At 47.8% G+C, this 27,707-nt stretch overlaps 2 protein-coding genes across 10 annotated transcripts in view; both read left to right on the top strand.

Annotated features, from left to right (window-relative positions):
* AXL (AXL receptor tyrosine kinase) overlaps positions 1–2,584 on the top strand; it is a 44,543-nt gene extending 41,959 nt beyond the window's left edge. For 2 of the 3 annotated variants that reach the window (XM_003915574.5, XM_003915573.5), the window contains one exon: positions 373–2,019. In XM_003915574.5, the coding sequence (XP_003915623.1) occupies positions 373–724 (352 nt within the window). In that variant the 3' untranslated portion in view covers positions 725–2,019. Of the gene's footprint in view, positions 1–372 lie in introns of all 3 variants that reach the window. The other variant, XM_009194551.3, reaches the window with a different exon arrangement.
* The window catches only part of HNRNPUL1 (heterogeneous nuclear ribonucleoprotein U like 1), a 48,936-nt gene continuing 22,012 nt past the window's right edge, over positions 784–27,707 (top strand). For 2 of the 7 annotated variants that reach the window (XM_017952467.3, XM_017952466.2), the window contains exons 1-7: positions 784–3,380; positions 9,038–9,160; positions 13,802–13,955; positions 15,804–15,877; positions 17,637–17,776; positions 20,470–20,569; positions 22,510–22,622. In XM_017952467.3, the coding sequence (XP_017807956.1) occupies positions 9,043–9,160; positions 13,802–13,955; positions 15,804–15,877; positions 17,637–17,776; positions 20,470–20,569; positions 22,510–22,622 (699 nt within the window). In that variant the 5' untranslated portion in view covers positions 784–3,380; positions 9,038–9,042. Of the gene's footprint in view, positions 3,381–4,955; positions 5,594–5,646; positions 5,917–9,037; positions 9,161–13,801; positions 13,956–15,803; positions 15,878–17,636; positions 17,777–20,469; positions 20,570–22,509; positions 22,623–27,707 lie in introns of those variants that run through there. The other 5 variants (XM_009194552.4, XM_003915575.5, XM_009194553.3 and 2 more) reach the window with 5 other exon arrangements.

Here is a 27,707-nt window from a genome sequence, read left to right as displayed (position 1 = left end):
GCGGGGAGGAGGGTCAAAGAATTTATGGGTCTATTTTAAACCAGCACAGCTTGTAAGAGGCATAGCCAGGCTTTGATGCAAGTCTGCTCTGGGGAGCTGGGAAAGTCTGTTCTAGCAAACCCTCATCAGAATACTACTCCATACCCAGCCAGGTTTCCCAAGACCCTTCCCAGCTCCTGAGTCTCCCAGGACCCAACTCAGAAACTCTTGGGAATTCCCAAATCCCCATAGATGGCTTCAAACTGCTGAGGCTCCCTCCAGTCCCCTAAAATGCCCCCAGTCCCCTGAGTGTCCTAAAACATCCCCAGGCTCCCAGAATGCCCCCCTTCTGAGTCCCTGCTCAATCTCCCAACCCTCGTTTTGCTGCCCTAGGTATGCCTTGATGTCACGGTGCTGGGAGCTAAATCCCCAGGACCGGCCAAGTTTTACAGAGCTGCGGGAAGATTTGGAGAACACACTGAAGGCCTTGCCTCCTGCCCAGGAGCCTGACGAAATCCTCTATGTCAACATGGATGAGGGTGGAGGTTATCCTGAACCTCCCGGAGCTGCTGGAGGAGCTGACCCCCCAACCCAGCCAGACCCTAAGGATTCCTGTAGCTGCCTCACTTCGGCTGAGGTCCATCCTGCTGGACGCTATGTCCTCTGCCCTTCCACAGCCCCTAGCCCTGCTCAGCCTGCTGATAGGGGCTCCCCAGCAGCCCCAGGGCAGGAGGATGGCGCCTGAGACAACCCTCCGCCTGGGACTCCCTCTCAGGATCCAAGCTAGGCACTGCCACTGGGGGAAACTCCACCTCCCCACTTTCCCACCCCAGGCCTTATCCCCACCTGAAGCCCTATCTTCCTACCTATCCCACCTCCATCCCAGACAGGTCCCTCCCCTTCTCTGTACAGTAGCATCACCTTGAAAGCAGTAGCATCACCATCTGTAAAAGGAAGGGGTTGGATTGCAATATGTGAAGTCCTCCCAGGTATTAACATTCCAAGACTCTAGAGTCTAAGGTTTAAAGAGTCTAGATTCAAAGGTTCAGGGTTTCAAAGATGCTATGAGTCTTTGGTTCTAAGGACCTGAAATTCCAAAGTCTCTAATTCCATTAAAATGCTAAGGTTTTAAGGCCTACTTTTTTTTTCTTTTTTCTTTTTTTTTTTTTGAGATAGAGTCTCGCTCTGTTGCCCAGACTGGAGTGCAGTGGTGCAATCTTGCCTCACTGCAACCTCCACCTACCAAGTTCAAATGATTTTCCTGCCTCGGCCTCCCAAGTAGCCGGGATTACAGGCACCCGCCACCACACCTGGCTCATTTTTGTATTTTTAGTAGAGACAGGGTTTCATCATGCTGGCCAGGCTGGTCTAAAACTCCTGACCTCAAGTGATCCACCCACCTCGGCCTCCCAAAGTGCTGGGATTACAGGCATGAGCCACTGCACTCAACCTTAAGACCTACTATTCTAAGGCTCTGAGATTCTGTGGTTTTAGATTTTCTGGTTCTAATATTTTTGATAAGGCCTCAAGGTTTTAGGTTTTAAAGCTCTAAGATTCTGATTTTAGGATCTAAGGCTCTATGATTCTAGATTTTTATTTTTCTAGGGTTCAGAGTCCTTAGAATGTAAGATTCTAGATTCTAAAGATTCTTTAATTCTAGACATGGAGGTTCTAAGGCCTAGTGTTCTAAAATATGATGTTTTAAGGCTCTGAGAGTCTAGATACTCTGGCTGTAAGACTCTAGACCATAAGCCTTCAAAATTTTATCTTCTCAAGTTCTAAGATTCTAATGATGATCAATTATAGTTTCTGAGGCTTTATGGTAACAGATTCTCTTGTATAAGATCTTACATCCTAAGGGTCAAAAGCTCTAGAATCTGTAATTTAAAAGTTTTAAGAGTCTAAAGATGGAGTTTCTAAGGTCCAATGTTCCAAGATGTGATATTCTAAGACTTACTCTAAGATCTTAGATTCTCTGTGTCTAAGATTCTAGATCAGATGCTCCAAGATTCTAGACGATTAAATAAGATTTTAATGGTTTGTTCTGTTTCAAGGCACTTTAGATTCCATTGGTCCAAGATTCTGGATCCTAAGTATCTAAGTTATAAGACTCTCACACTCAGTTGTGACTAACTAGACACCAAGTTCTAATCATTTCTAATGTTGGACACCTTTAGGTTCTTTGCTGCATTCTGCCTCTCTAGGACCATGGTTAAGCATCCAAGAATCCACATTTCTAAAATCTTATAGTTCTAAGCACTGTAGTTCTAAGGCTCAAATGTTCTAAGTTTCTAAGAGTCTAAAGGTCCACAGGTCTAGACTATTAAGTGCAATTCCAAGGTTCTAACCCTATACTGTAGTATTCTTTGGGATGCCCGTCTCCTTTTTAGCCATCATTGCTTCCTCCTCCCCTCCTGTGGGGGTGTGCCCCCTTCAAGCCTGTGCAATGCATTAGGGATGCCTCCTTTCCCGCAGGGGATGGACGATCTCCCGCCTTCCGGGTTATGTTGCCCCCCTGAGCCAATCCCTCATCTTCTGAGTATACAGTGTGGACTCTGGTGCCTTCAGAGGGGCTCAGGTCACATAAAACTTTGTATATCAATGAGCTTCTGTCTCCTCTTGTCTCCTTTTAGCTGTGATGTGGCCCCATTCCCTGGCAATTCAGTTTCCCCCATCAGAAAAAAGGCTTGGTGGGGTCTTGGAATTCTCTCCTCACTAAAGAGGGTAGAGATGAACATACAGATAGACAAAAAGACACAAGCAAAGAGACGCAGGCTCGCAGAAACGCCCAGTGAGGAACTGGCATACGGATCCAGCATCACAGACACACACACACCTGTGCCCCGCAAAGTAACAGACACATGAATTAATGGACACACCCGGGAGGACCTGGTCACAAATAAAAAGACTGAAATTCAGATGCATAGAGTAACACAGACACACAGAATTACACAGACACAAACATATTTACAAACATGCTCAGGCAGATACCTGCCACGAATAGGAAGAGACACAGACCCAGAGTCAAGTGACACAAATACTCAAGAGACGTGGAGATTACAACAGGTACTCACAGCCCCGAACCTTCAGACTGACATAGAAACACAGGCACAGAACACCTTCGACCATCACGGACCCACAAGGGACCTCCAGCCAAGACCAACCCACCGTGTCTGGCATGCACTGGCGAGCAGGCGTTCGCGGGTGTGGCCAGCAGCAAATGGAGAAACCCTTGGCAGCGCCCGGACGCCCTCCAGTGGCGACTCCTGAGAACCAGGGACAGTTCAATCCGGGCCACAAACTTTTTTAGAACAAATCATTGTGGGAAGCTGGGAGGAGAGAGAGAGGAAGTCGGACGTGGGCGAGGGGCGGGGTGTCTGGACTGGAACCTCTGGGCCCACGTGAGTGTCTGTCCCGCTGCTGAGTGGGTGCTGTGTGTCTGGGTTGCTGTAGTGTTCGCTTGTAGTGCAACTATCCTGTGTTATCTTTATCATTCGATGCCGCCTGCCTCTGCGGACCGTAGTGGGCACCTCTACACTGCAGCTGGGTACCTTACCCAAAGCAGATCAGAATTGGGGCCAGGCGCGGTGGCTCACGCCTGTAATCCCAGCACTCTGGGAGGCCGAGGCGGGCGGATCACTTGAGGTCAGGAGTTCGAGACCAGTCTGGCCGACATGGTGAAACCCCTCTCTACTAAAAATACAAAAATTAGCCGGGCGCGGTGGCGGGGACCTGTAATCCCAGCTACTCGGAAGGCTGAGGCAGGAGAATCGCTTGAACACGGGAGGCGGAGGTTGCGGTGAGCTGAGATCGAGGCCCTGCACTCCAGCCTGGGCAACAAGAGCGAGACTCCGTCCCAAAAACAAAACAAAACAAAACAAAACAAAACAAAAAAGAACTGGATGCGTCTGATCTGACGCACGCCTGTTTGTTTACGTCTGCGGGGTGTGCCTTTGTCTAAGTAGAGATGGTGTGTGGCTTCTGCGGGCTTAACGTGTGGCTCAGGAGGCAGTGGGCGTCTGCATCATGTATCCCGATTGCGTCTTACTCGAGTTTTGTTTTCTGAGTTAGAGGCGACAGGTGGTGCAGCATTAGACACAGGGAAGCTCTGTGGCTTTTGTATTCATGAGCGCGAAGGTTAATGACGGATCCGTGGGTTTGAGCTTGTCAATAGAGACGCCAGACAGCCCGATTTACGGGAACAGCCGATTAGAGGATTGGAGAGGGCGGTCGGTGAACTTCTGGATGTCTTTCGTAAGGGGAAGGCTCTATGGTCGCGTGCAGAGCGCCCGTTCCACGTCAGGCACCGACCATAGAGCAAGGCCGCCGCGGACTACCCAAGGGAAGGGGAGGCCGTGTCCTTTACAACTAGCCTCCCGTTGTTAGTCTAGCCTCTATAGCCAAACCTTCGGGACTCTCTAAGTCAAAATTTTGCTTTTACTAAAGGCAACTGGGTTCCTTCCAGATTACGAACTGTATATCCACTTAATATCTATTTCGTATACCTCCTCCTACAGCGAAATTTGTGAGGCAGTCCTCTGAAGCACGGCCAATCTGGGGCACTTTTCCTAAAACGAGCCATCTCTACGCTTTAGTGAGCTAAGACAATAACTGCGATTGGTGGGCAGATTGTTTTGAAACCGCCCTAACGGCAAGGGGCGGGCCCCTGGTGAATTCATCTCTTTCCGGTTTCTTAAAGGCAACAGGAAGGAGGGGTTTCTGACGACCCTCCATTTGATTGGTTCTAGTGGTTTTACCCGCTCGGACTCCTCAAGGGGCGGGAGATATACACCAATCGGAATGTGTGTTACAGAGACACTTAGTTTGATGAAAGGACTGCGCAGGAAAGGCCGTCGGACGCTCATTCTGAGATCTCACCGCTGATTGGTCCAAAGCGTTACTCCCTTATTTTCATTGGGCTTTACTGCAGCCGGCGCGCGAGAGCTACCCAATCAGCGCACGCTCCGCCTCCTGCCTTTTCCCGCCCTCCGCTCCGGCCTCGGCTTCGACGTAGGCCAACGCTTCCTACCCGGTAGCTCCTAGGCCTTCTCGTTGTCGTTGTTTTGAAAACCGCACTCTGATTGGCTAGGTTTCCGGGCCCGCGCCCGTTGCCCCATGCACTGACCAATTGGCACTCGTATTACATCGGACGAGGCACGGGTGAAGGGGGAGGCGGTGGCGGCGGCCATTTTGAGCCGCCGCCGCCATTGGAGTGGGCCCCCCCCCTTTCCCCCTTCGCCTCCTGACAGGAAAGGTTTAAGGGGGACAGAGCCCTGGGAGGCCGGGCCGGGCTCGGGGGCCACCCCGGGGGCCCGGGCCATGGATGTGCGCCGTCTGAAGGTGAACGAACTTCGCGAGGAGCTGCAGCGCCGCGGCCTGGACACTCGAGGCCTCAAGGCCGAGCTTGCTGAGCGGCTGCAGGCGGCGTTGGAGGCCGAGGAGCCTGACGACGAGCGGGAGCTCGAGGCCGACGACGAACCGGGGCGACCCGGGCACATCAACGAGGAGGTCGAGACCGAGGGGGGCTCCGAGCTGGAGGGGACCGCGCAGCCACCGCCGCCCGGGCTGCAGCCGCACGCGGAGCCCGGCGGCTACTCGGGGCCGGACGGACATTGTGAGAGTGCGCGGGGCGGGGGCCGGGGAGCCCGGAGCCTGGGCCGAGGAAAGGGCTGTGGGACGCGGGAGTCCAGCGCCTGAGGTCGGGGAGACGACCTGAGGATCGGGGGATCCCGCTACCCGCCGCCGAAAAGGATCTGGGGACAAGGGCCCCGGCACGACCGGAGGGTGGATCCAGACGCTCGGTGCAGGGGGGACACTGGGGGAGGGGCCTCTGGGTTTCGGAGGTGAGGGACGGGGGTGGCGGGGAGGATTCCTTACCGTAGGGATCGGAGACCGGAAACTGGTTTCTGGAGCCGAAGAGAGTCGGAAGAACAAGAGGTTTTCCATTTGGGTTGGGAGGGTCTCGAAAATGGAGATCTTGGGGTTCGGAGCTCCTTGGGCTTGGCGGCCTGGCCAGCCCAGCGTGTGGGCTGCGGGGTGGGGAGCCGTGTTTCCAGGGTGGGGAAAGAATGTCCAGGTGTGCGGGGCTGCGAGAGTTTTGAGGAAGCAGAATCCTGGAGTATGCTGCTGGATGCGATCCTGGGAGTTCTCCTATTTGCTTCGGGGGTGGGTGGGTGAGGTGGAGGCGCTGGTGTCTGTGGCTGGGGAGGGTCTAATGGACTCAGTGCTTTGGAGTTTGGCTGGTGAGCATTTAGGGGCTGCGGGAGATTGAACGAGGGGGCACCCCCATCTCTCTTCCGGGGCTGGAAGGCCACCCTTGAAGCAGGCACAGCCTGGACATTTGGTGCTGGGAGATCTGGGGACTTTCTGGTTGGCTTCTAGAAGAGGTGTAGGGAGCCCTGGTGTCCAGAGGCTGGAGGGGGAGAGGATTTTTCCCTCAACAAAGGATCTGGGGGTCTAGAGCTAAGAAGACTGAGGACAAATAACTCTGAGGCTGCTGCTGAATGGTCTAGAGCTAACTGTGGGCTTTTTGGAGAACGGGGTAGCTGCGGGTGGGATGGGGGCAGATGAGTTGGTAACATTCCAAGTGGATGAAATATGTGGCGGGAGACAGAGGATCCTGTGTCCAGCACAGAAGGAGTATGTATCTGGCTTAGCGAATATGGGGAGGGGGGAGGCTGTAGGGAGCAAAGAGAAAGAAAACCTGTTGACTTCACTGGAGGCCTCAGAGTAGAGTGTGGGGAATGTTTCTGGACCTGAGCGTCTCCAAGAGATATGGTCGGTTCCCAGAAGCAGTTATTTGTGTACCCAGGGAGTGGGGGCCTTCAGCGGGAAGCACAGAACTCTGCATCACCCAGGAGGTGTGACTCTGGGAATGGGTTCGGGTAGATCTGTGGTTGTCTGAGGAGAGGAAACCCTGGTATAGGACGGAGTGAATCTTCAGTTAGAAAAAAGCAACCTTCGGGCCGGGTGCAGTGGCTCACGCCTGTAATCCCAGCACTTTGGGAGGCCGAGGCGGGCGGATCACAAGGTCAGGAGTTCAAGACCAGCCTGGCCAACATAGTGAAACCCCATCACCCGTCTCTACTAAAAATACAAAAATTAGCCGGGCGTGGTGGTGGGCACCTGTAGTCCCAGCTACTTGGGAGGCTGAGGCAGAAGAATCGCTTGAACCTGGGAGGGGGAGGTTGTGGTCAGCCGAGATTATGCCGTTACACTCCACCCTGGGCAACAAGAGTGAAACTTTGTCTCAAAAAAGGAAAAGGAGCTTGCTTTCTTTCTCTTTTTTAAAAATACAGATGGGGTCTCGCTATGTTGCCCAGGCTGGTCTTGAACTCCTGGGTTCAAGTGATCTGCCCACCTCAGCCTCCTGAAGTGCTGGGATTACAGGCGTGAATCACTGCACCAGGCCTCAGGGCAGGTTTCTAGTAGGACTGGGAAATGGGGGGACTGGAAAGGTTAAGGAGTAAGTAGAAGGGATTCTGGCGTAAGAATTTGTGGATTTTTTCTGAAAAGAGGGCACCATGGGACTTGGGGCTAAGGGAATGAGGACAGAAATGAGGTAACAGTGGAGACAAGATTTGGGATTGGCATTGGATACTTGTTCATAAGAGATAGAGTTTCCCGGAGGGAGATAACTCGAGTGTGGATTTGGGATAGGCAATGGCCTAGAGATTATCTAGGATCCAGGTGCTGGAAAGAGAACTTCCCATTGCAGAGACTTGTGAAGAAAGGAGTGGGCCTGTGTGTGTGTGTCTAGAGCAGGAGGGACCGTGGCAGGAATGCCTAGCAAGAAAGGGTAGTGGGGTAGTAGTTACTTGGTGGTCTGGCCAGAGAGTCATCTCTGAGAGGAAAGCGAATTAGGTGCTTTGGAGTGTAGATTCTAGACTCAGACAGACTTCGTTTCAAATCTGGCTTAAAGATATTGGCAAGTCACTTCATCTCTGTGAGCCTGGTTTCCTTACGTGTAAAATGGGGTTAATCAACAAATAGTGTGTTCGCTGTAGCCCCCGGGGGTGTTACGAATGAAATCGCATGTGTGAGGGGCTTAGCACTGGGCCTGCCTTTTGTTAGAAGGGGGATGTTTTAGGGAGTGGAGAAGGACCCTAGAATCATAGCCTCTCCAGGAGAGGCTGCCTCTGTGGACACAGCAGAGATGCTCAGGAAAAGAGGCTGTGTGGGAAGCGGAGTACTGCGCTTGGAGCCTGGAAGCAGCAGAATAGTTTGAAAGGGCCCTGTGTTCCAATTAAGGAGATAATGCTGTTTCTTCTTCCTCTCTCTGTTACTTGCTACAACAAAGTCCTTTGAGCCCCCTTCATGCCTTCCTTAAGCCCTCCTTCAACCTTGGTCAACAGACCTGTAGCAAACCACGTGACCTGTGACTTTCCTCGCTTTGGGCTGCACCTGGTTTGTGCCCAGATGTATTTATCCTCTGAGAAGGTATCCAGTGAGTTAGCAAGTGGCAGAATAGTCTCTCCTTCCCTTTGGTTCTGTCCCATGGCTCCTGGCATAGCCAGTAGTAGGGCCCTTAGGGCCCTGACTGAGAGCTAGCTCCTGGGGAGGAGAGCCTGTATGCTGCCCATCCTAGCTTTCTAAAATTCTCTCTGGGTTGGGCTGCAAGGTTCTTGAGGGAATCTCTGGTTTTAGTTCCACCTCTGAGCTTTCACATGTGTTATCCCAACCCCAGTAACATTCTCCATTCTCATCACTGAGTCATCACCTATGTATCCTTTGAGTCAAGGCTTATCTGTTATTTTCCAGGTCCCTTTCTTAGCTCCTGGTACTACTTTGTAGCCTTCAACACAATCATATTAAATTTTTGCATGTATTTGTTTTAAGATTTGTCTGTCTCCCTAAACTGAAGGCTTCAGTGGGGCAAGTTTGTCTTCAGCTGTATCCCAGGCTCTGGAGTATAGTATGCACTCCATGAATAGTTAATATTGTTATTCTTACCACTCTTAAGTTGAGCTCCTGGGCCCACAGATGCCTTCTGGACCCTTTGGTCCAGGGTTCTCCATGAACCGCCCCTCTAATTGGCCATTTTCAATTTTGTTTTAAGATGCCATGGACAATATTACCAGGCAGAACCAATTCTACGATACCCAAGTCATCAAACAAGAAAACGAGTCTGGCTACGAGAGGAGACCACTGGAAATGGAGCAGCAGCAGGTCTATCGCCCAGGTAGGAAAATACACGTTTCATCTCTTTGGATGGAAACAGAATCTACGTGGAGCCTTTACCCTCTGCTTAGAGTGTGTCTTCCCAGAGAAACTATGCATCTTTTTTATTGGGGAATTCATCTAGACTTTGTCACTCTGGCAAGAATTGTTTAAAGGAAAGATCTCAGTCCTACTTCCAAGTGTTGGGAGAGAGGAGGTTCCACGGTATCTGTATGAAAGTGATGTTAGTCGGTGGCTCAAGCCTGTAATCCCAGCACTTTGGGAGGCCGAGACGGGCGGATCATGAGGTCAGGAGATCGAGACCATCCTGGCTAACACGGTGAAACCCCGTCTCTACTAAAAAATACAAAAAATAAAATTTGCCAGGCGTGGTGGTGGGCACCTGTTGTCCCAGCTACTTGGGAGACTGAGGCAGGAGAAAGGCGGGAGCCCGGGAGGCAGAGCTTGCAGTGAGCTAAGATCCGGCCACTGCACTCCAGCCTGGGTGACAGAGCAGGACTTTGTCTTAAAAAAAAAAAAAAGGCCAGGTGTGGTGGCTCAAGCCTGTAATCCCAGCACTTTGGGAAGCCGAGACGGGCGGATCACGAGGTTGGGAGATCAAGACCATCCTGGCTAACCCAGTGAAACCCCGTCTCTACTAAAAAATGCAAAAAACTAGCTGGGCGAGGTGGCGGGCGCCTGTAGTCCCAGCTACTTGGGAAGCTGAGGCAGGAGAATGTTGTGAACCCAGGAGGCGGAGCTTGCAGTGAGCGGAGATCTGGCCACTGCACTCCAGCCTGGGCGACAGAGCAAGACTCTGTCTCAAAAAAAAAAAAAAAAAAGTGATGTTAGTATCAGCCGGGTGCGGTGGCTCACTCCTCTAATCTCTGCACTTTGGGAGGCCGAGGTGGGCGGATCACCTAAGGTTCGGAGTTCAAGACCAGCCTGGCCAACATGGTGAAACCCGTCTCTACTAAAAATACAAAAATTAGGCCCGGCGCGGTGGCTCACGCCTGTAATCCCAGCACTTTGGGAGGCCGAGGTGGACGGATCACGAGGTCAGGAGATGGAGACCATCCTGGCTAACACGGTGAAACCCCGTCTCTACTAAAAATACAAAAAATTAGCCGGGCGTGGTGGCGGCCGCCTATAGTCCCAGCTACTCGGGAGGCTGAGGCAGGAGAATGGCATGAACCCGGGAGGCGGAGCTTGTGGTGAGCAGAGATTGTGCCCCTGCACTCCAGCCTGGGCAACAGAGTGAGACTCCGTCTCCAAAAAAAAAATACAAAAATTAGCCAGATGTGGTGGCGGGCACCTGTAATCCCAGCTACTTGGGAGACTAAGGTAGGAGAATCACTTGAACCCGGGAGGCAGAGGTTGCAGTGAGCCAAGATCGCGCCATTGCACTCAGTCTGGGCGACAAGAGTGAAACTCCATCTCAAAAAAAAAAAAAAAAAAAAAAAAAGATGTTAGTATCAGGACCCTGGAGAGTTGAGACCCCCTAGACTAATGTTTGAATCTTATTTAGGATCCTAGAATGGGGGAGCCAGAAAGAGCCTTCTAAGTCTAATCTGTTATTTCTCATGTTCTGAAGATTATTGTTCCAGGGGATATTATTAGGGGATTCTCAGAAAAGGGTTCCTTAGCCAAATGTGTCTGGAAAATGTAGCATGTGCTATATCATCTCTTGGAAATTCACTATGCTCGTTAGAACATTAAAGGCTCTGAGAAGTCCTGAATTAAAAAAAAAAAAACAGCTGTGTGTCAAGCCTCAAGCCAGGTGCGCTGGCTCACACCTATAATTCCAACACTTTGGGAGGCCAAGGTAGTAGGATCATTTGAGACCAGGAGTTCCAGACCAGACTGGGCAACATAGTGAGACCCCTTCTCTACAAAAAATTTAAAAATTAGCCAGGCGTGGCTATGACTGCGTACATGCACACACCTATAGTTAAAGCTACTCAGGAGACAGAGGTAGGAGGATCACTTGAGCCCAGGAGTTTGAGGGTGCAGTAAGCTATGATTGCACCACTACACTCCAGCCTGGGTGACAGTGTAAGACCCTGTCTCAAAGGAAAAAAAAACTAAAAAGTAGGTCAGGGCGTAGTGGCTCGTGCTTGTAATCCTAGCACTTTAGGTGGCCAAGGCAGGAGGATCACTTGAGCCTAGGAATCCAAGACTAGCCTGGGCAACATAGTGAGACCCCTGTTGTCTTAGAAAAAATTAAAATTTGACTGAGCACGGTGACATGCCTGTAGTCCCAGCTACTCAGAAGACTGAGTCAGGAGGATCACTTGAGCCCAGGAGTTCGAGGCTGCAGTAAGCTATGATTGTGCACTGCAGTCCAGCCTGGGTGACAGGAAGACTTTGCCTCAAAAATAAAAACAGGCCGAGTGTGATGGCTGTTACATGCCTGTAATCCCAACACTTTGGGAAGATTGCTTGAGTACAGGAGTTCAAGATCAGCCTGGGCAGCATAACCCTGTCTCTTTAAAAAATAAAAATATTACCTGAGCGTGGTTGAGCATGGTTGCACATTCCTATAGTCCCAGCTACTCTTTTTTGTTGTTTGTTTGTTTTTGAGACAAAGTCTCACTCTTGTTCCCCAAGCTGGAGTGCAATGGCGTGATCTCGGCTCACTGCAACCTCTGCCTCTCAGATTCAAGTGATTCTCCTGCCTCAGCCTCCTGAGTAGCTGAGATTTCAGGCGCCTGCCACCATGCCTGGCTAAGTTTTGTATTTTTAGTAGAGATGGGGTTTCACCATGTTGGCCAGGCTGGTCTCAAACTCCTGACCTCAGGTGATCTGCCTGCCTCGGCCTCCCAAAGTGCTGGGATTACAGGCATGAGTCACTGAGCCCAGCCAAGTCCCAGCTACTCTTGACGCTGAGGTGGGAGGATGGCTTGAGCTAGGAAGTTGAGGCTCCAGTGAGCCGTGATGGCACCACTGCATTCCAGCCTGGGCAACAGTGAGCCTCTGTCTCCAAAAAAAAAATTTTTTTAATTAAATTTAAAAACCTTGTGTCGTCTTGGGCTGGTGTTGCTGAAAATATTTTTTTTTAATAAAAAATAGACAAAAAACCTTGTGTTGTGTTGTTTAAACTTAGGATTTCCCAAGCATGTTAAGTATATATTTTTATAGAACAAAGTTCCCCGTGTTGCCAACTCTCTCCTTCCTTTTTTTTTTTTTTTTTGTTGAGACAGAGTCTTGCTCTGTTGCCCAGGCTAGAGTGCAGTGGCACGATCTTGGCTCACTGCAAGCTCCACCTCCCAAGTTCAAGTGATTCTCCTGCCTCAGCTTCCCGAGTAGTTGGGACTACAGGCATGCCACCACGCCCAGCTAATTTTTTGTGTGTTTTTAGTAGACATGGGGTTTCACCATGTTGGCCAGGATGGTCTCGATCTCCTGACCTCGTGATCCGCCCACCTCGGCCTTCCAGAGTGCTGGGATTACAGGTGTGAGCCACCACGCCTGGCCTCTCCTCCCTATTTTATAGACTGAGGAGTTGGCTTGTCCGATGGCAGAGCTGGGGCTAGAACCTAGGAAACTTGCTCCCAGGCTAGTCCTTTTGGTAAATAAGTAGCATTCCTTATCATTTGTGCCTTACTATTTGGAAAGCAGGGTCCCACTATTGAGAACTGATGGAGCCCGGACTGACCCCCAGTTTTGTGCTGCTCTTACTGTGTTGTGGCCCCCCAGTGCCTTTTCTTAGTGTATCTGGTTGATTTTGTCTAATGCCATTCTGGTTCATCCACAAAGTTAAATCCCCAGACATTTCTTGTGGGTGGCTCAGAACTTTAATGAATGTAGGTTAAACTGCAGATTTGTGTCAGGCTCTGTGAGACTTGTAGGATCATTCAGCCCCAGGAGAATATTTTCTGTGCCGTTATCCACAGGCATTCATCAGGAGCCCTGTGTGAGCCCAACCTATTGCTGGGAACCAGGGAGGCTCTCTTCAGGATGGCTGAGCACCATCCCTGCCCTAGAGAACCAGGAGCCTTTTCCGAGTGATGTGATCCACATGCCAAAGCTGGGGAATGATCCAAAATGGTCTGGGGTTGAATGCAGAAATGAGTAGATGTGAATGAGCCTCGGCATCAGGGATTAACGCTGTGGGAGAAATTAAGCTAGCCTACATCTATAGTTTGCTCTTGGTTCGGCACTGATTCCTGGAGTCTGCCTGAGACTAGGACTTACCCATGGTCCACAGCACGGTATCCCATCCTGACTTTCTGTTAGTGGTATGACTTAAAGAGGTTATTGCACCTATGGGATGGCTTAACAGGAGTGATTCTGGCCTCTGTGGGTAGGGCAACTAAAGCCCGTAGAGTTAGCTGCAGGACCACAATACCCTGTTGAATTCATCCTCTCCCCCTCCCTTGCTAGACTGAAGAAGCTTTGTAAGAACTGAGGTGAGAGGTTCTTCGGGAGGAGAAATTGGAGAATGTAGGGTCATGGCATCTCAGATCCTAGCCCTGTTCTCCAGTACGGCCTCCTTGGTTGGCTCAGCAGGCTTCTATTGAACTCAGCAAGCTGCCTGTGCCCAGCCCTTCATCACTGTAGTGAGGATCCTGCTCACATCTCCCAAGGGAAAAGGGACCAGAAAAGTGATAGCTGGGGAGCTTGCAAGTGTCTTGACCGTCTGAATTTGTCCTGACAATAGAAATGAAGACAGAGATGAAGCAAGGAGCACCCACCAGCTTCCTCCCGCCTGAAGCTTCTCAACTCAAGCCAGACAGGCAGCAATTCCAGAGTCGAAAGAGGCCTTATGAAGAAAACCGGGGACGGGGGTACTTTGAGCACCGAGAGGATAGGAGGTGGGTGTATGAGGCAGCAATCACCCTTGCTCTGGTAGGTCTCTATATCCATAGCCTCGTGCTTGCTGGGGACATTTGCACTAATCTAGAGGGGCTGAGTAGAGATTCCCTCTGCTTTCACACTCTTTCTGTTCCTTCCTGTGCTTACTACCAGATTCAACTTTCCTAAACTTTTGGTCCTTCCCCCAGTTCCTCCCTTCTTACCTGCAGGGTAACTTGTAAATATCTTAGACTTTTCATGTGTGAGATGCCAGCCTGCCTCTTCTGTCCTTTGCCTTACTGCCCCTGCAGTCAGCTGCTTGATATCTGTAATGAAAGAAAGATCTGTTTCCTAACACTACTCCCAAACACACATCCTCTTCCCATTCATCCACTCGTTCAGTCAGCTCTCACAGTGCTGTCACGAAGTGCCCACTCTTGGGCTGGACACTAGCAACATAAAGATGGGTAGTGAGTTTTGCCTTCTGTTGTTCCAGTATGGGGACTCAGACACATACATAAGTAAGCCACAACCTCTGAGGTGAGTAGTCAGGATGCAGGTAAGTTTCAGGAGCTCAGAAGAGGCAGCGGCCTCTGCTTTGGTCATTTCTCTTCCCTGACAAGCCCTTCCTTCCTTTCCCTCCAGACCAAGTCCTTTCCTTCCCTCCTTCCTTCCTTCCTTCCTTCAGCTCCTATCTGAAGCCTTTTGCAATTATGAAAACTAGCAATGGCCACTGTACTCACCTGGATTAGTCATCTGACACATTCTGTTTCCTATCTGGCAGAGTCCACCTTCTAACTAGCTTGTTACTCTCTGAGACAGGGCCTGGATCTCCCAGGCTATGACTTAAGTTAGGACATGGAGCCTACCTCATATGGTGTTCTTCCACTGCTTGCCACAGAGCAGAGGCCTAGAAGCTACTTGCTGATGGAGAGCAGAGGAAGAACACTCGCTCTGATCCTGGGCTGGCAGGGAAAGTTTCGTAGAATGGACTTAACATATGATGAGCACAGACTCATGAGATGAGTCTCATGAGTCTCCTTCATGAGTGGGACCCTGGGCAAGTCATTTTGCTTCTCTGAGCTGCTCTTCAGGAAAGAGACTCATCTGTGTTAGCCCTGGCCTGGCGAGGCCAGAGGGGCCCTCCACCAGAGGGAAGGCTGCTGCTGGGAGAGTCAGCAGCAAATGGGCATGGGCTCCCCATCTGTGCATGCAGTGCACTGTGACCACCCAGACTGTCCAGGCAGGACCCTGAGTGTTAGTTAGACTCTACCTTTCTATCCTTCTTCCTCATTCCTGTACAGCAGAAACCAACAGTGTTAAGTCCCTTTTTTAGTGTTTTGGTAGGAAAATGAATATCATTTATAATTTAGGACACTGAAAAAAATGGGTCATCTCAAATTCTCTCAGATGTAGGATTTTAAGAAGCCTGGTACATGGATAGATAGTAATTATTGGGATTTATCTAGGCTCTTGCACATGCCCCTTCCTGGACAGCACCCTTTTGAGATACCACAGCCTCCAAACAGTAACAGAGATCAGTGTGGAAGTGGTTGTTAACATGCAGAGGGTATGGATTAGAATCTTAGGGTGTAAAAAAAGAGCAAAAAAGTTCCCTAAATGATTCTGATGCCCCCTTCAGCAGAGCATGCCCTCTCCAATCCCTGTCTCCACCCTAGGAGTTGATGGTCATTGCTCTCATTGCAAGGATGTATGGTTCCAGAGTTCTTTTGCCCACTTCTGTGGGAAGAAATAGAGATTCAGGAAGCAGTCTGGAGGCCACTTGTAGATTATAGCAGAACATTCATTTTCTTTCCTTTGTGCTCATGTATTGTTCTTGTGTGACTTAACCCCCGTTTCTAATACAGGGGCCGCTCTCCTCAGCCTCCTGCTGAAGAGGATGAAGATGACTTTGATGATACCCTTGTTGCTATTGACACCTGTAAGTCTTTGGAGTGCCCATTTAATTCTGCCTTACAGTCAGTATGGGGAAATTGTGTCTTGACCTTCACCAGAATCCCTGCCTGGCACCGTCCAAAGACATTGTTAGTCCACATGTGACACACAGCTTAGCTCTGGAGCAAGAGTCCTGGTTTGGAGGCAGAAGACCTACTCCCAACTCTAGCAGTGGGACCCTGGGCAAGTCATTCTACTTCTCTGAGCTTCCCTTCAGTTAATTCTGCCGTAATAACCTCAGAGGACTTTCAGGGAGACTCCTCAGTGGATACAGGAGCAATTTGGAAAACCCTAAACTTCCCTGTACACACAGAGGTTGTCATCTAATCAGGAAGGGAATCTGAGTGCTGCTGGGGAAACTTAACTCTTTGACAACCAGTTCCCGTTTCCATCAGCTGCTCACGTTCTTGGTGAAACCAATGCCACTGTGTCCTCTGAGGCACAAACCTGGCCCACCCTGCTGTCTCTCCTCCAGTTCAGCTTTCTTTCCACTGGATAAGTGGCTTTCACCTTCGCTGCGCATCTGAGCATTTGGAGGATTTCTTATAAAGGTCCTTTTCCTCAGACCTCCTAGTCAGAGTCTAATGAAGAGCCTGTGAATCTAAATTTTTATATGCACCCAGAAGCCCAGTCAGGTCTGAGAACACTGCACTTCTCAACAGAGCAGAAGATAAGCAGCAATTTATTCATCTATTTCTACAGAAGCTTATGTTTATAAAGCACTGGCTACATGCTTTTGTAAGAGATAAAGATATATACAGTCTCTAATATCGCAAGCTCTCAAAGACAAAATCTACCCAGAGTAGAGGTAAACATTGTTTAAAAAGTGTTGGGGGGCAGTGGTTCATGAGGCAGTGTCTGATGAAATGGAAATGTACCGACCACAGTGGTCAGCCTTCAGAGAAAGGAGAGTGCCTCATGGGAGGGATGGTCAGGAAAGGCTTTCTTGGAGGCATGACTGGCTGCTTGAATATTGAGAAGGGTAAGAATATTGAGAAGAGAATAGGACAATCCTAGGCCTATGAGAGGAATTAGGAGCCTATGGGGCACCTGGGCATTGGTTCCTGGGTGGCAGGTGTGGATCAGGGTCATATCCCTGTATAGCTGTTGGAAACAGAAGTCTGGTTCCCAACTTGATAGAATTAGCACAGAGGGCGGTGGGAATATATGGTGGTGGTGATCAACCTTTTTGTATTCTAAAATCTAGTTTGAGTCTGGGCAACATGGCAAAACCCTGTCTACGAAGAATATAAAAATCACCCAGGCATGGTGGCATATCCCTGTAGTCCCAGCTACTCAGGAGGCTGCGGTGGGAGGATGGCTTAAGCACCCAAGATGTTCACTTGTGTACTCCTGGTCAGCACTTGGGGAACTTCCCTCTGCCTATTTCTTAGGACTTTTAAAACATCAACCAGGTCGAGCATGGTGGCTCACGCCTGTAACCCCAGCATTTTGGGAGGCTGAGGCGGGCAGATCACCTGAGGTCAGGAGTTCGAGACCAGCCTGGCCAACATGGAGAAACCCTGTCTTTACTAAAAAATACAAAATTAGTCAGGTGTGGTGGTACATGCCTGTAATCCCAGCTACTCAGGAGGCTGAGGCAAGAGAATCGCTTGAACCTGGGAGGCAGAGGTTGGGGTGAGCCAAGATCACATCATTGCACTCCAGCCTGGGCAAAAAGAGCGAAACTCCGTCTCAACAAAACAAAACAAAAACATGAACCAACTGGGCTTTTTCCTTCACAGATAACTGCGACCTCCACTTCAAAGTGGCCCGAGATCGGAGTAGTGGCTATCCGCTCACAATTGAGGGCTTTGCCTACCTGTGGTCAGGAGCCCGTGCCAGCTATGGGGTCAGAAGGGGCCGTGTGTGCTTCGAGATGAAGGTGAGTAGGAACAAGAGAAGGGGAAGGTCAGAGAGGTCCATCCATTGTAATATCCTGACACCAGCCACCTTGGTCAGAGCTACAACTGGAAAAGAGACTGGATCGTGCAATATTGTGTCCAAGCAGACAAAACTGTGATGAACTCAAGAGAACTACATCATTGCTAAATATCATATCAGAAAAGCAGGCCAACCATACATTGCTTCATCAAGCAGATATTTCCTTGGTGAGAGTTGACCCAGGTATTGTATAGTCAACCAGTGTAGTGATGACATGTTTGTAGAACTGAGAAAATACGTTGTTTGGAAGAAAAGTGATCTAGAAAGAATAGACTCAGGTGTCACTTAGTAAAGGGAGGCCAGAGGGAAAACAGGGCAAAGAACTGCCAGCTTAGGCCAGCCTCTGCTGTGATCTCTGCACCGTTCCATGTCAAGTTATGTTTATGAAAATAATACATGCTCATGTTTAACAAAAGTTTAGACAGCACAGAAGAGTACAGGATAAAATAGGTTATTCTCGCTGGGTGCAGTGGCTTATGCCTGTAATCCCAGCGCTTTGGGAGGCTGAGGCAGGTGAATCACGAGGTCAGGAGTTCAATACCAACCTGGCTAAGATGGTGAAACCCCGTCTCTACTAAAAATACAAAAAATTAGCTGGGCGTGGTGGTGGGCACCTGCAATCCTAGCTATTCGGGAGGCTGAGGCAGAGAATTGCTTGAACCCAAGAGGTGGAGGTTGCAGTGAGCCGAGATCATGCCGCCGCACTCCAGCCTGGGCGACAGAGTGAGACTGTCTAAAAACAAAAAAAAGCCCAGGTTATTCTCATGTCCTCTCAGTCTCCATCCTACTCCCTGGAGGGAACTTCTGTGTTAACAATTTCTTATCTATTTGTGTATCCATACTTACAGATGATAGCTAATACTATAGAGCTCTTTGCATGCACAAGATACAGCACCAGGGTCTTTACATGGATTATCTCCATTAATCCTCATAGTACCGTCTGAAAACAGGTACTGTTAGCCCCAGTTTTTAGAGGTAGAAGCTGAAACACAGAGGGTTATATTTTATTGACCACGACATCACTGATGTAAGTTGCACATTATTTTATGTCCCTCTCATAGAGAAACACTGCCAACTAAATAAACTACACAGTGTTTTCTTTTTTTCTCTTTTTTTTTTTTTTTTTTGAGATGGAGTTTCACTCTTGTTTCCCAGGCTGGAGTGCAGTGGCATGATCTTGGCTCACTGCAACTTCTGCCTCCCGGGTTGAAGCAGTTCTCCTGCCTCAGCCTCCCCAGTAGCTGGGATTACAGGCATGTGCCACCATGCCCAGCTAATTTTTGTATTTTTAGTAGAGATGGAGTTTCTCCATGTTGGTCAGGCTGGGCTTGAACTCCTGACCTCAGGTGATCTGCCCGCCTCGGCCTCCCAAAGTGCTGGGATTACAGGCGTGAGCCACCGCACCCAGCCTACACAGTGCTTTCTCGTCACATTTATTTTGAGATGGATCCTGATTTCAAAGATGTTGAAATGTGTATCTGAAAAGCCAGTGAGGCCATAGGTAGACACGGATATTCGGCAGTCTAGTAGTCTCTTAATACGAAATTAAGTCAGAAGGCTTTTTTTTTTTTTTAAACTTAATACTGTATCTTGGACATTTTTTCAATGGCAGTACATTAGCCCAACGTACTGCTTTGCTCCCTTATTTATTTATTTATTTATTTATTTATTTATTTAGATGGAGTTTCACTTGTTACCCAGGCTAGAATACAGTGGCGCAATCTCTGCTCACTGCAACCTCTGCCTCCCGGGTTCAAGTGATTCTCCTGCCTCAGCCTCCTGAGTAGCTGGGATTACAGGTGCACGACACCACGCATGGCTAATTTTTTGTATTTTTAGTAAAGACAGGGTTTTGCCATGTTGGCCAGGCTGGCCTCGAACTCCTGACCTCAGGTGTTCACCTACCTCAGCCTCCCAACGTGCTGGGATTACAGACGTGAGCCACCATGCCTGGCCTGCTTCACTCTTTTTAACTGTTGCATCATATTTTGTGGCATGGATATACCATAATCGGTGCCTTATTGATATTTTTTCTAATGTTAAAATATATACACACACATATACACACACATCTAATGCTGCACAGAATGTTGCATACACAAATATATTCACATTACATAGACATACTTGTACACATATTAGCGTTTCTGTAGGATACTGAGTTATAGAGCATGTGCATTTACGGGGTTTTGTTGTATAGATGGGGTCTTGCTATGTTGGCCAGGCTGGTTCCTAACTCTTGGCCTCAAGCCATCCTCCTGCCTTGGCCTCCCAAAGTGTTGGGATTACAGGTGTGAGTCACCATCCCCAGCCATTTACAGTTTTGACAGACTTCTAGATTGCCCTCTAAAGACACTGTACCAGTTTATCTTTCTATCAGATGTTACGAGAGTCTCTTACACTAAAAGATAACTGTATTTTGAAATGCCTGTCTCTGTGGCCCTGTACTCTGCTGATCCCTTTGGAGGCCCTGGCTTCTGTTCAGTAGGCTCTTCAGAGCTGCTTAAATGCTTCTTCTCCAGCAAGAAAAGCCATTACTTTCTTTTAATGCCTGATGTGCTTCCTTCCTATATTGCCTCATAACCTACAGCCTCCAGAGAAGCAACCCTGAGCCCTTTTGTCCTCTTTCTTTAGATCAATGAGGAAATCTCTGTGAAGCACCTTCCGTCTACAGAGCCTGACCCCCATGTGGTCCGTATCGGCTGGTCCCTGGACTCCTGCAGCACCCAGCTAGGTAAGGAGGGGTCAGCTATGCAGTCCAGAGAAGAGAGTGACTGTCCCTACCCTTGGATTCTCAAGCCTCCTAAGCTTCCCTTTCTAGTGACAGACTTAGAATAGAACCAGGGTGAAGTGGAACAGGTACAAGGATTAGGTATATGCCACTCTCTCTGTCATGCTGTATTCAACTCAGAGGACTATGGTCATGAAACAACTTTTCTGTGAAGAATCAATTCTTATCCTTCATCTTTTAGGGGAGGGTCCAAAGTTCTCTTTAGGAATCTATTCCCTTTCTGTAAAAAAGATCAGTGTCTCCTGCCCTTAAACCAAGCTGCAGATAAATTCCCAAGCTCCATTAAGTTCTGTCTGTATTTTCTGTCCAAAGCCTAACCTAGAGGAAAAAGGGGAGCAGAGACCAGTGAGGCCAGGGCTAGTTGGGAGAGGGGCAGGGGCTGCCTATTGAAAGATTTTGAATTTTGTGGGTCCCCATCCTCAGACTTCAGTGACCTTCTGGTCCTAAGTAACTGATTATTCTGACCAATTCTGACACCTTCTGCCTTCCGTTTATGATCATACAAATGTTTCAATTATGAAAATAATATGTGTTGCTTATAAGAATTCAGGCCATACAGAAAGGGAAAAATGAAAATCCTTCCTAAACTTGTGAGATAAACTAACCAATGTTAACATTCCATTTGTAGTCTTCTGGACATTTTTTTTTTTGTACATATTCAAACTGGATCACACTAGGACTACCTTGTATAGCCTTGTTTTAATATATGATGGGCATATTTTTGTAAATAAATACAGCTTTTTGACTACTGCATAATTTTCCATTTTATAATTGCATTATTAAACCAGTCCCCTTCTGTAGCTCATTTAAATTCATTGCAAATTTTTGCTGTTTTAACACTTGAGCCATTATCCTGGTCCGTAATTGCCTGACCGCTTAAGACTAATCTTTAAAAGTAGATATATTCGCACTCATAAGTGTTTGTTCAAAAAATGTGTTCACATGAACTTAGAGAGTGGATTAATAGATGATGGAGACTCAGAAGTGTTAGGGGGTAGCAAGGGGGAGGAGGATGAGAAATTGGTTAATGGGTACAATGTACGTTTTTTAGGTGATGAATACCCTAAAAGCTTGACCACTATGCAATCTGTGCATGTAACAAAATTGCACATGTACCCCACAAATTGGTACCTCCTCAAAAAGGTAGATATATTACCACAAAAAAAAAAAAGACTCATAGGTCATCTCATTTTATCTCTGTCTCCGTTTTGAGATGTAGGTGGTGGCAGTTGATAGGGATGGGAAACAGCCCAGAAGGGTCAAGCACCATATCCAGGGTCACACAGCTGGTTCGTAGGAGAACCAGGCCTGGTATTCATGCTTGTCGGCCCCTGCTTTTCTAGCAGCATACTCCTTGGGTTCTGCCCAGGAATCTCTAGGTCAGGTGTCAGCCAGAGCCCTTGGGATCTCTCAGTCATATCACATCAGCACCCAATTCTGTAACCTGAGGAAATATAGTACCTTTCCTAGGGGTCAGTCCTCATGGTCTCGAGGAGCAAAATCCAGCCCCTTCACTGATTTCTACCACGAGTAGACTGGACTGAATATTGGGTGTCACAAGGAAGGGTTGCATCTCAGCATACAATTCTCCTCCATCCCAGCTCCTGTCTTCCTTTCCTCCCTTTCTTTTCAAATTTCCCTTCTGTGCAGAGTAATTCAGTTGAGCTACTCCCAGACTGGACAACGAAACCCATCAAGCCCTCCAAAGTTCATCATTAAGGGCTTCCTTTCACCCTTCCCCATCCCTATATTAAAAAGGCATCTGATTAATAAAACCAGTAAAGAAAATTATTTTTTTCTTCAAAAATAAAAGTATGTGGCAGCCATTGAGGCTGTTATGACCATCGCAGGTTTAACCTGCCTTTGCCTATTTCTTCCGTCAGGCGAAGAGCCTTTCTCCTATGGCTATGGAGGCACTGGGAAGAAGTCCACCAATAGCCGGTTTGAAAACTACGGAGACAAGTTTGCAGAGAACGATGTGATTGGCTGCTTTGCGGTGAGTGCTAGCAGCCTGTGGGAGTTGGCAGAACCAGATGTTGGGCTACAGACTTCTTTTTCAGGATACCTCTATCCATTGTCTGCCCCATATCCAGCCACTCTCGCCATACTTCTTTGTCTCTGCTTGACAGACTGGAATGTTTACTGTCATTTTGTGGGAAATTCTGTCATTCCATCTCCTCTGGTCTCGTGTGCAAAGTTTTCGGATGACACTCTGAAGAGGTTTGCAGACTTCAGGTGTGCATAGCCTTCCTCCATTCCTAGGTACCAGAGTGACATTTTCTAAACAAACCTAGGAATTTCTTATCTTTCATTGCTAGGAAATAGCCTGTCTGCTCTTGAAGGCAGTGGTATTGGCTCTTGCCCCATGTTGGCATCATCTTATCCCAAAACTTCTCCCTTTCTTCATCTCACATTGGTTGAGCCAGGCTTCCTACAATGAACTGCCTTCTGGAAGAGTAGAGATGATGCAAAACAGAACAGCTGCTGCTGCCATACTTCAGTCTTTGAGAGCAGTGACCAGCAGTCACCATGCTGTGCAATATGGCTGTCAGCTCTGGGCTGGATTCCCTGGACCCAGTTCTGTTCTTCCACTCAAGCCCTGGGCAATTTACACTCCTTGTTTTTCAGTTCCCTCTAAATGAGAATCTTTGCCCCTACCTCAGAATTTCGTATGGAGTCATTAAGTTAATCCTTTAAAAGCACTTATAATAATGCCTGACACACAGTAAGTGCTCAGTAAATATGACTTAATACTATTAACATTAGGAGTTATAAGAGATGTTTGTAAAATGTGCTATGAGGCCCCAGAGGAAGTGACTACCCAGACGGATTCATCCTCTGAGGCTTGTTCTTTTGCCTCCCTTCATATTTGTACACACATACTCTTTTTTTTTTTTTTTTTTTTTGAGATGAAGTTTCGCTCTTGTTGCCCAGGCTGTAGAGCAATGGTGCGATCTCGGCTCACTAGTATCTCTGCCTCCTGGGTTCAAGCTCTTCTGCCTCACCCTCCTAAGTAGCTGGGATTACAGGCATGCACCACCATGCCCGACTAATTTTGTAGTTTTGGTAGAGACGGGGTTTCTCCATGTTGGTCAGGCTGGTCTTGAACTCCCGACCTCAGATGATCTGCCCGCCTTAGCCTCCCAAAGTTCTGGGATTACAGGTGTGAGCCACTACTCTGGGGCCCTTCTTTTTTTAACTTTGAGATAAATTCAAACTCAGAGAAAAGCTTGAGAATAAAGAATTCTTATAGGGCCTTATCCAGATTCTAACATTTGCCACATTTGCTTTACCATTTTCATGTTTATGGTGTACATACACATAGAGTTAACTCTTCAACAACACGTGTTTGAATTTCTCTGGTTCACTTATGTGCAGATTTTTTTCAATAAATATATTGGAAACTTCTTTGGAGATCTGCAACAATTTGAAAAAACAGACAAATCATATAGCCTGGAAATATCAGTAAGATTAAGAAAAAGTTAAGCATGTCATGAATGCATAAAATATAAGTAGATACTAGTCTATTTCATCATTTACTAGCATAAAATATCCACAAATCTATTACAAAAAGTTAAAACTTATCAAAACTTGTGCACACAAACACAGACTACATGGTACCATTCACAGTTGAGAGAAATGTAAACAAACATAATAGTACAGTATTAAATTGTAATTGCTTTTCCTTTGTTTTTTGTTTTGTGTTTTTTGAGACAGATTCTTTCTCTGTCACCCAGCCTGGAGTCTCGTGGCACGATCTCAACTCACTGCAACCTCCAACTCCAGGGTTCAAGTGATTCTTGTGCCTCAGCCACCCGAGTAGCTGGGATTTTTTGTTTGTTTGTTTTGTTTTGAGACAGAGTCTTACTTTGTTGCCTAGGCTGTATAGCACAGTGGCGCAATCTCGGCTCACTGCAACCTCTGCCTCCCGGGTTTAGGAGATTCTCCTGCCTCAGCCTCCTGAGTAGCTAGGATTACAGGCGCATACCACCATGCCTGGCTAATTTTTGTATTTTCAGTAGAGATGAGGTTTCACCATGTTGGCTAGGCTGGTCTTGAACTTCTGACCTTAGGCGATCCACCCGCCTCGGCCTCCCAAAGTGCTGGGATTACCAAGTGTGAGCCACTGCACCTGGCCTAATTTTTGTATTTTTAGTAGAAATGGGGTTTTACCGTGTTGGCCAAGCTGGCACTGTGTGTTGTACATCTTCATGTGAGCAGTTCTTTTCAGTAAATTGTGTATCACAGTAAAAAGTGATCTCTCGCAATTCTTGTGTGTTTTTAAATTATGTTTACTGCAATATTGTAAGCCTTGAGTAACACCATGGGATCCAAACAAAGTGCCACTAGTGATGCTGCAAGTGTTTCTCAGAAACAGAAAAAAGTTATGACATTACAAGAAAAACTTGAATTGCTTGATACGCACTGTAGATTGAGGTCTACAGCTGTAGTTGCCTGCCATTTCAAGATTAATCCAGCGTAAGGACCACTGTAAAAAAAAAAAAAAGAAAACATTCCCGAAGCCATCACTACTGCTATGCTAGCAGGCACTAAAACCTTGCACTTTTTATCATATATTGAGAATGCAGGGCGGACACTGTGACTCACACTTGTAGTCCCAGCACTTTGGGAGGCCAAGGTGGGCAGATCGCTTGAGCCCAGGAGTTGAAGACCAGCTTGGGCATCATGGCGAAAACAAACTTTTAGTATTTTATAAACATAAAAATTAATTGGGTGTGGTGGTGCACACCTGTAGTCCTAGATACTCAGGAGGCTGAGGATCGCTTGAGCCCGGGAGGTTGAGGCTGCAGTGGGGTATGATTGTCCCACTGCACTCCAACCTGGATGACAGAATGAGACCCTGCCTCAAAAATAAATAAATAAATAAATAAATAAATACTGCAGTTTTGTGTAGGTACAGGGTGGCTATAAGAAAGGCATACCTGCCAGGTGCAGTGGCTTACGCCTGTAATCCCAACACTTTGGGAGGCCGAGGCAGGCGGATCACAAAGTCAGGAGATCTAGACCATCTTGGCTAACACAGTGCAACCCCATCTCTACTAAAAATACAAAAAATTAGCTGGGCGTGGTGGCAGGCGCCTGTAGTCCCAGCTATTAAGGAGGCTGAGGCAGGAGAATGGCGTGAACCCAGGAGGCGGAGCTTGCAGTGAGCCGAGGTCGCGCCACTTCCCTCCCTCCTAGGCAACAGAGCGATACTCTTTCTCAAAAAAGAAAAAAAAGAAAGGCATACCTATAGGCTATAATTCAAGAAAAGTGAAGTCATTATATGACAACATAAAGCAAAAGAAAGGTGAAAGATCTAAAGCTGCTGAATTTAATGCCAGCAAAGGATGGTTTAATAACTTTAGAAAGAGGTGTGGCTTAAAAATTGTTAACAGGAAAGGCAGCTTCTGCCAATCAAGAGGCAACAAACAAGTTCCCAGGCATCATTAAGATATAATTGAAGAGAAAGGACATCTGCCTGAACAGATTTTTAATGCGGAGTGCAGTGGTATGATCTCAGCTCACTGCAACCTCGCCTCCCCAGTTCATGCTATTCTACCTCAGCAACCCAAGTAGCTGGGATTACACACGTGCGCCACCACACCCAGCTAATATTTGTATTTTTTGTAGAGATGGGGTTTCACCAAATTCCTGAGCTCAAGCAGTCTGCTCTCCTTGACCTTCCAAAGTTCTGGGATTGTAGGCCGGAGACACCACGCCCAGCAAATTCTGTCAGATTTACGATCAGGACTGTTGTTACTTATAAAGCTGGTAACTCTCAAGCCCTGAATCCTCAACACCAGTTGCCAGTCTTTTGGTTGTACTACAAGAAGGTGTGGACAATGAAAATACTTTTTCTAGATTGGTTCCATTGATGCTTTGTTTCTGAAGTTAGGAAATACCTTTCCAATATGTGGTTCCCTTTTAAAGTTCTTTTGATGTTGGAGAATGCCACCAAGAACCCCATGAGTTTAGTACAGAAGGGGTCAAAGTGGTTTACTTGTCCCTAAACAATGGGCTAACCCTTGAACTTTGCAGGGGTTGGGGCACCAACCCCCATGTAATCAAAAATCCACGTATAGTTTTTGACTCCCCAAAACTTAACTACTGGCTGAGTGCAGTGGCTCACACCTGTAATCCCAGTACTTTGGGAGGCTAAGCTGGGCGGTTCACTTGGGCCCAGGAGTTCAAGACCAGCCTGGGCAACACAAGGAAACCCTGTCTTTACCAAAAATGGAAATAAAAATTAGCTGGGCCTGGTGGCACATGCCTGTGGTTCCAGCTACTCAGGAGACTGAGGTGGGGGGGAAAAAAAAGCAAACTAATAGCCTACTGATAACATAAACAGTCAATTAACACGTAGACTAGTGTCTACATTTTTTTTTTTTTTTTTTTTTTAAGACGGAGTCTCGCTCTGTCACCCAGGCTGGAGTGCAGTGGCCGGATCTCAGCTCACTGCAAGCTCCGCCTCCCGGGTTTTACGCCATTCTCCTGCCTCAGCCTCCCGAGTAGCTGGGACTACAGGCGCCCGCCACCTCCCCCGGCTAGTTTTTTTTTGTATTTTTTAGTGGAGACGGGGTTTCACCGTGTTAGCCAGGATGGTCTCGATTTCCTGACCTCGTGATCTGCCCGTCTCGGCCTCCCAAAGTGCTGGGATTACAGGCTTGAGCCACCGCGCCAGACCCTAGTGTCTACAATTTTTATGCACTCGTGAATACCTAACTTTTCCTTATTTTTTTTTTTTCAGTATTTCTAGTCATAGGAATCTGAGAGTTTTTTCAAATTGTTGCGCGTGTCCAAAAAATATTTTCAGTATATTTATTGAATGAAAAAAGTGTGCATGTAAGTGGACCTGCCCAGCTTGAAGCCAGTGTTGTTCAGTCAGCTGTGTTTTCATCTGACCCATTTGAGAGGAGGTTGCATATATCGTGTCTTCATTACTTCGGTCTGTATTCCTTCCTCCTTTTTTTTTTTAAATAAATGAGACAGGGTCTTGCAGCATTTTCACAGGCAGTGATCCCTCTTCTGATCAGCATGAGAATTTTGACTTGCTTTGTTTCCTGCCTTGGCTAGTTCA

Source organism: Papio anubis, chromosome 20 (genome assembly GCF_008728515.1).
Source record: "Papio anubis isolate 15944 chromosome 20, Panubis1.0, whole genome shotgun sequence".
Taxonomy (NCBI): domain Eukaryota; kingdom Metazoa; phylum Chordata; class Mammalia; order Primates; family Cercopithecidae; genus Papio; species Papio anubis.
The sequence above is the reverse complement of the archived record's forward strand: the minus strand, read 5'-3'. Positions and strand labels throughout refer to the sequence as shown.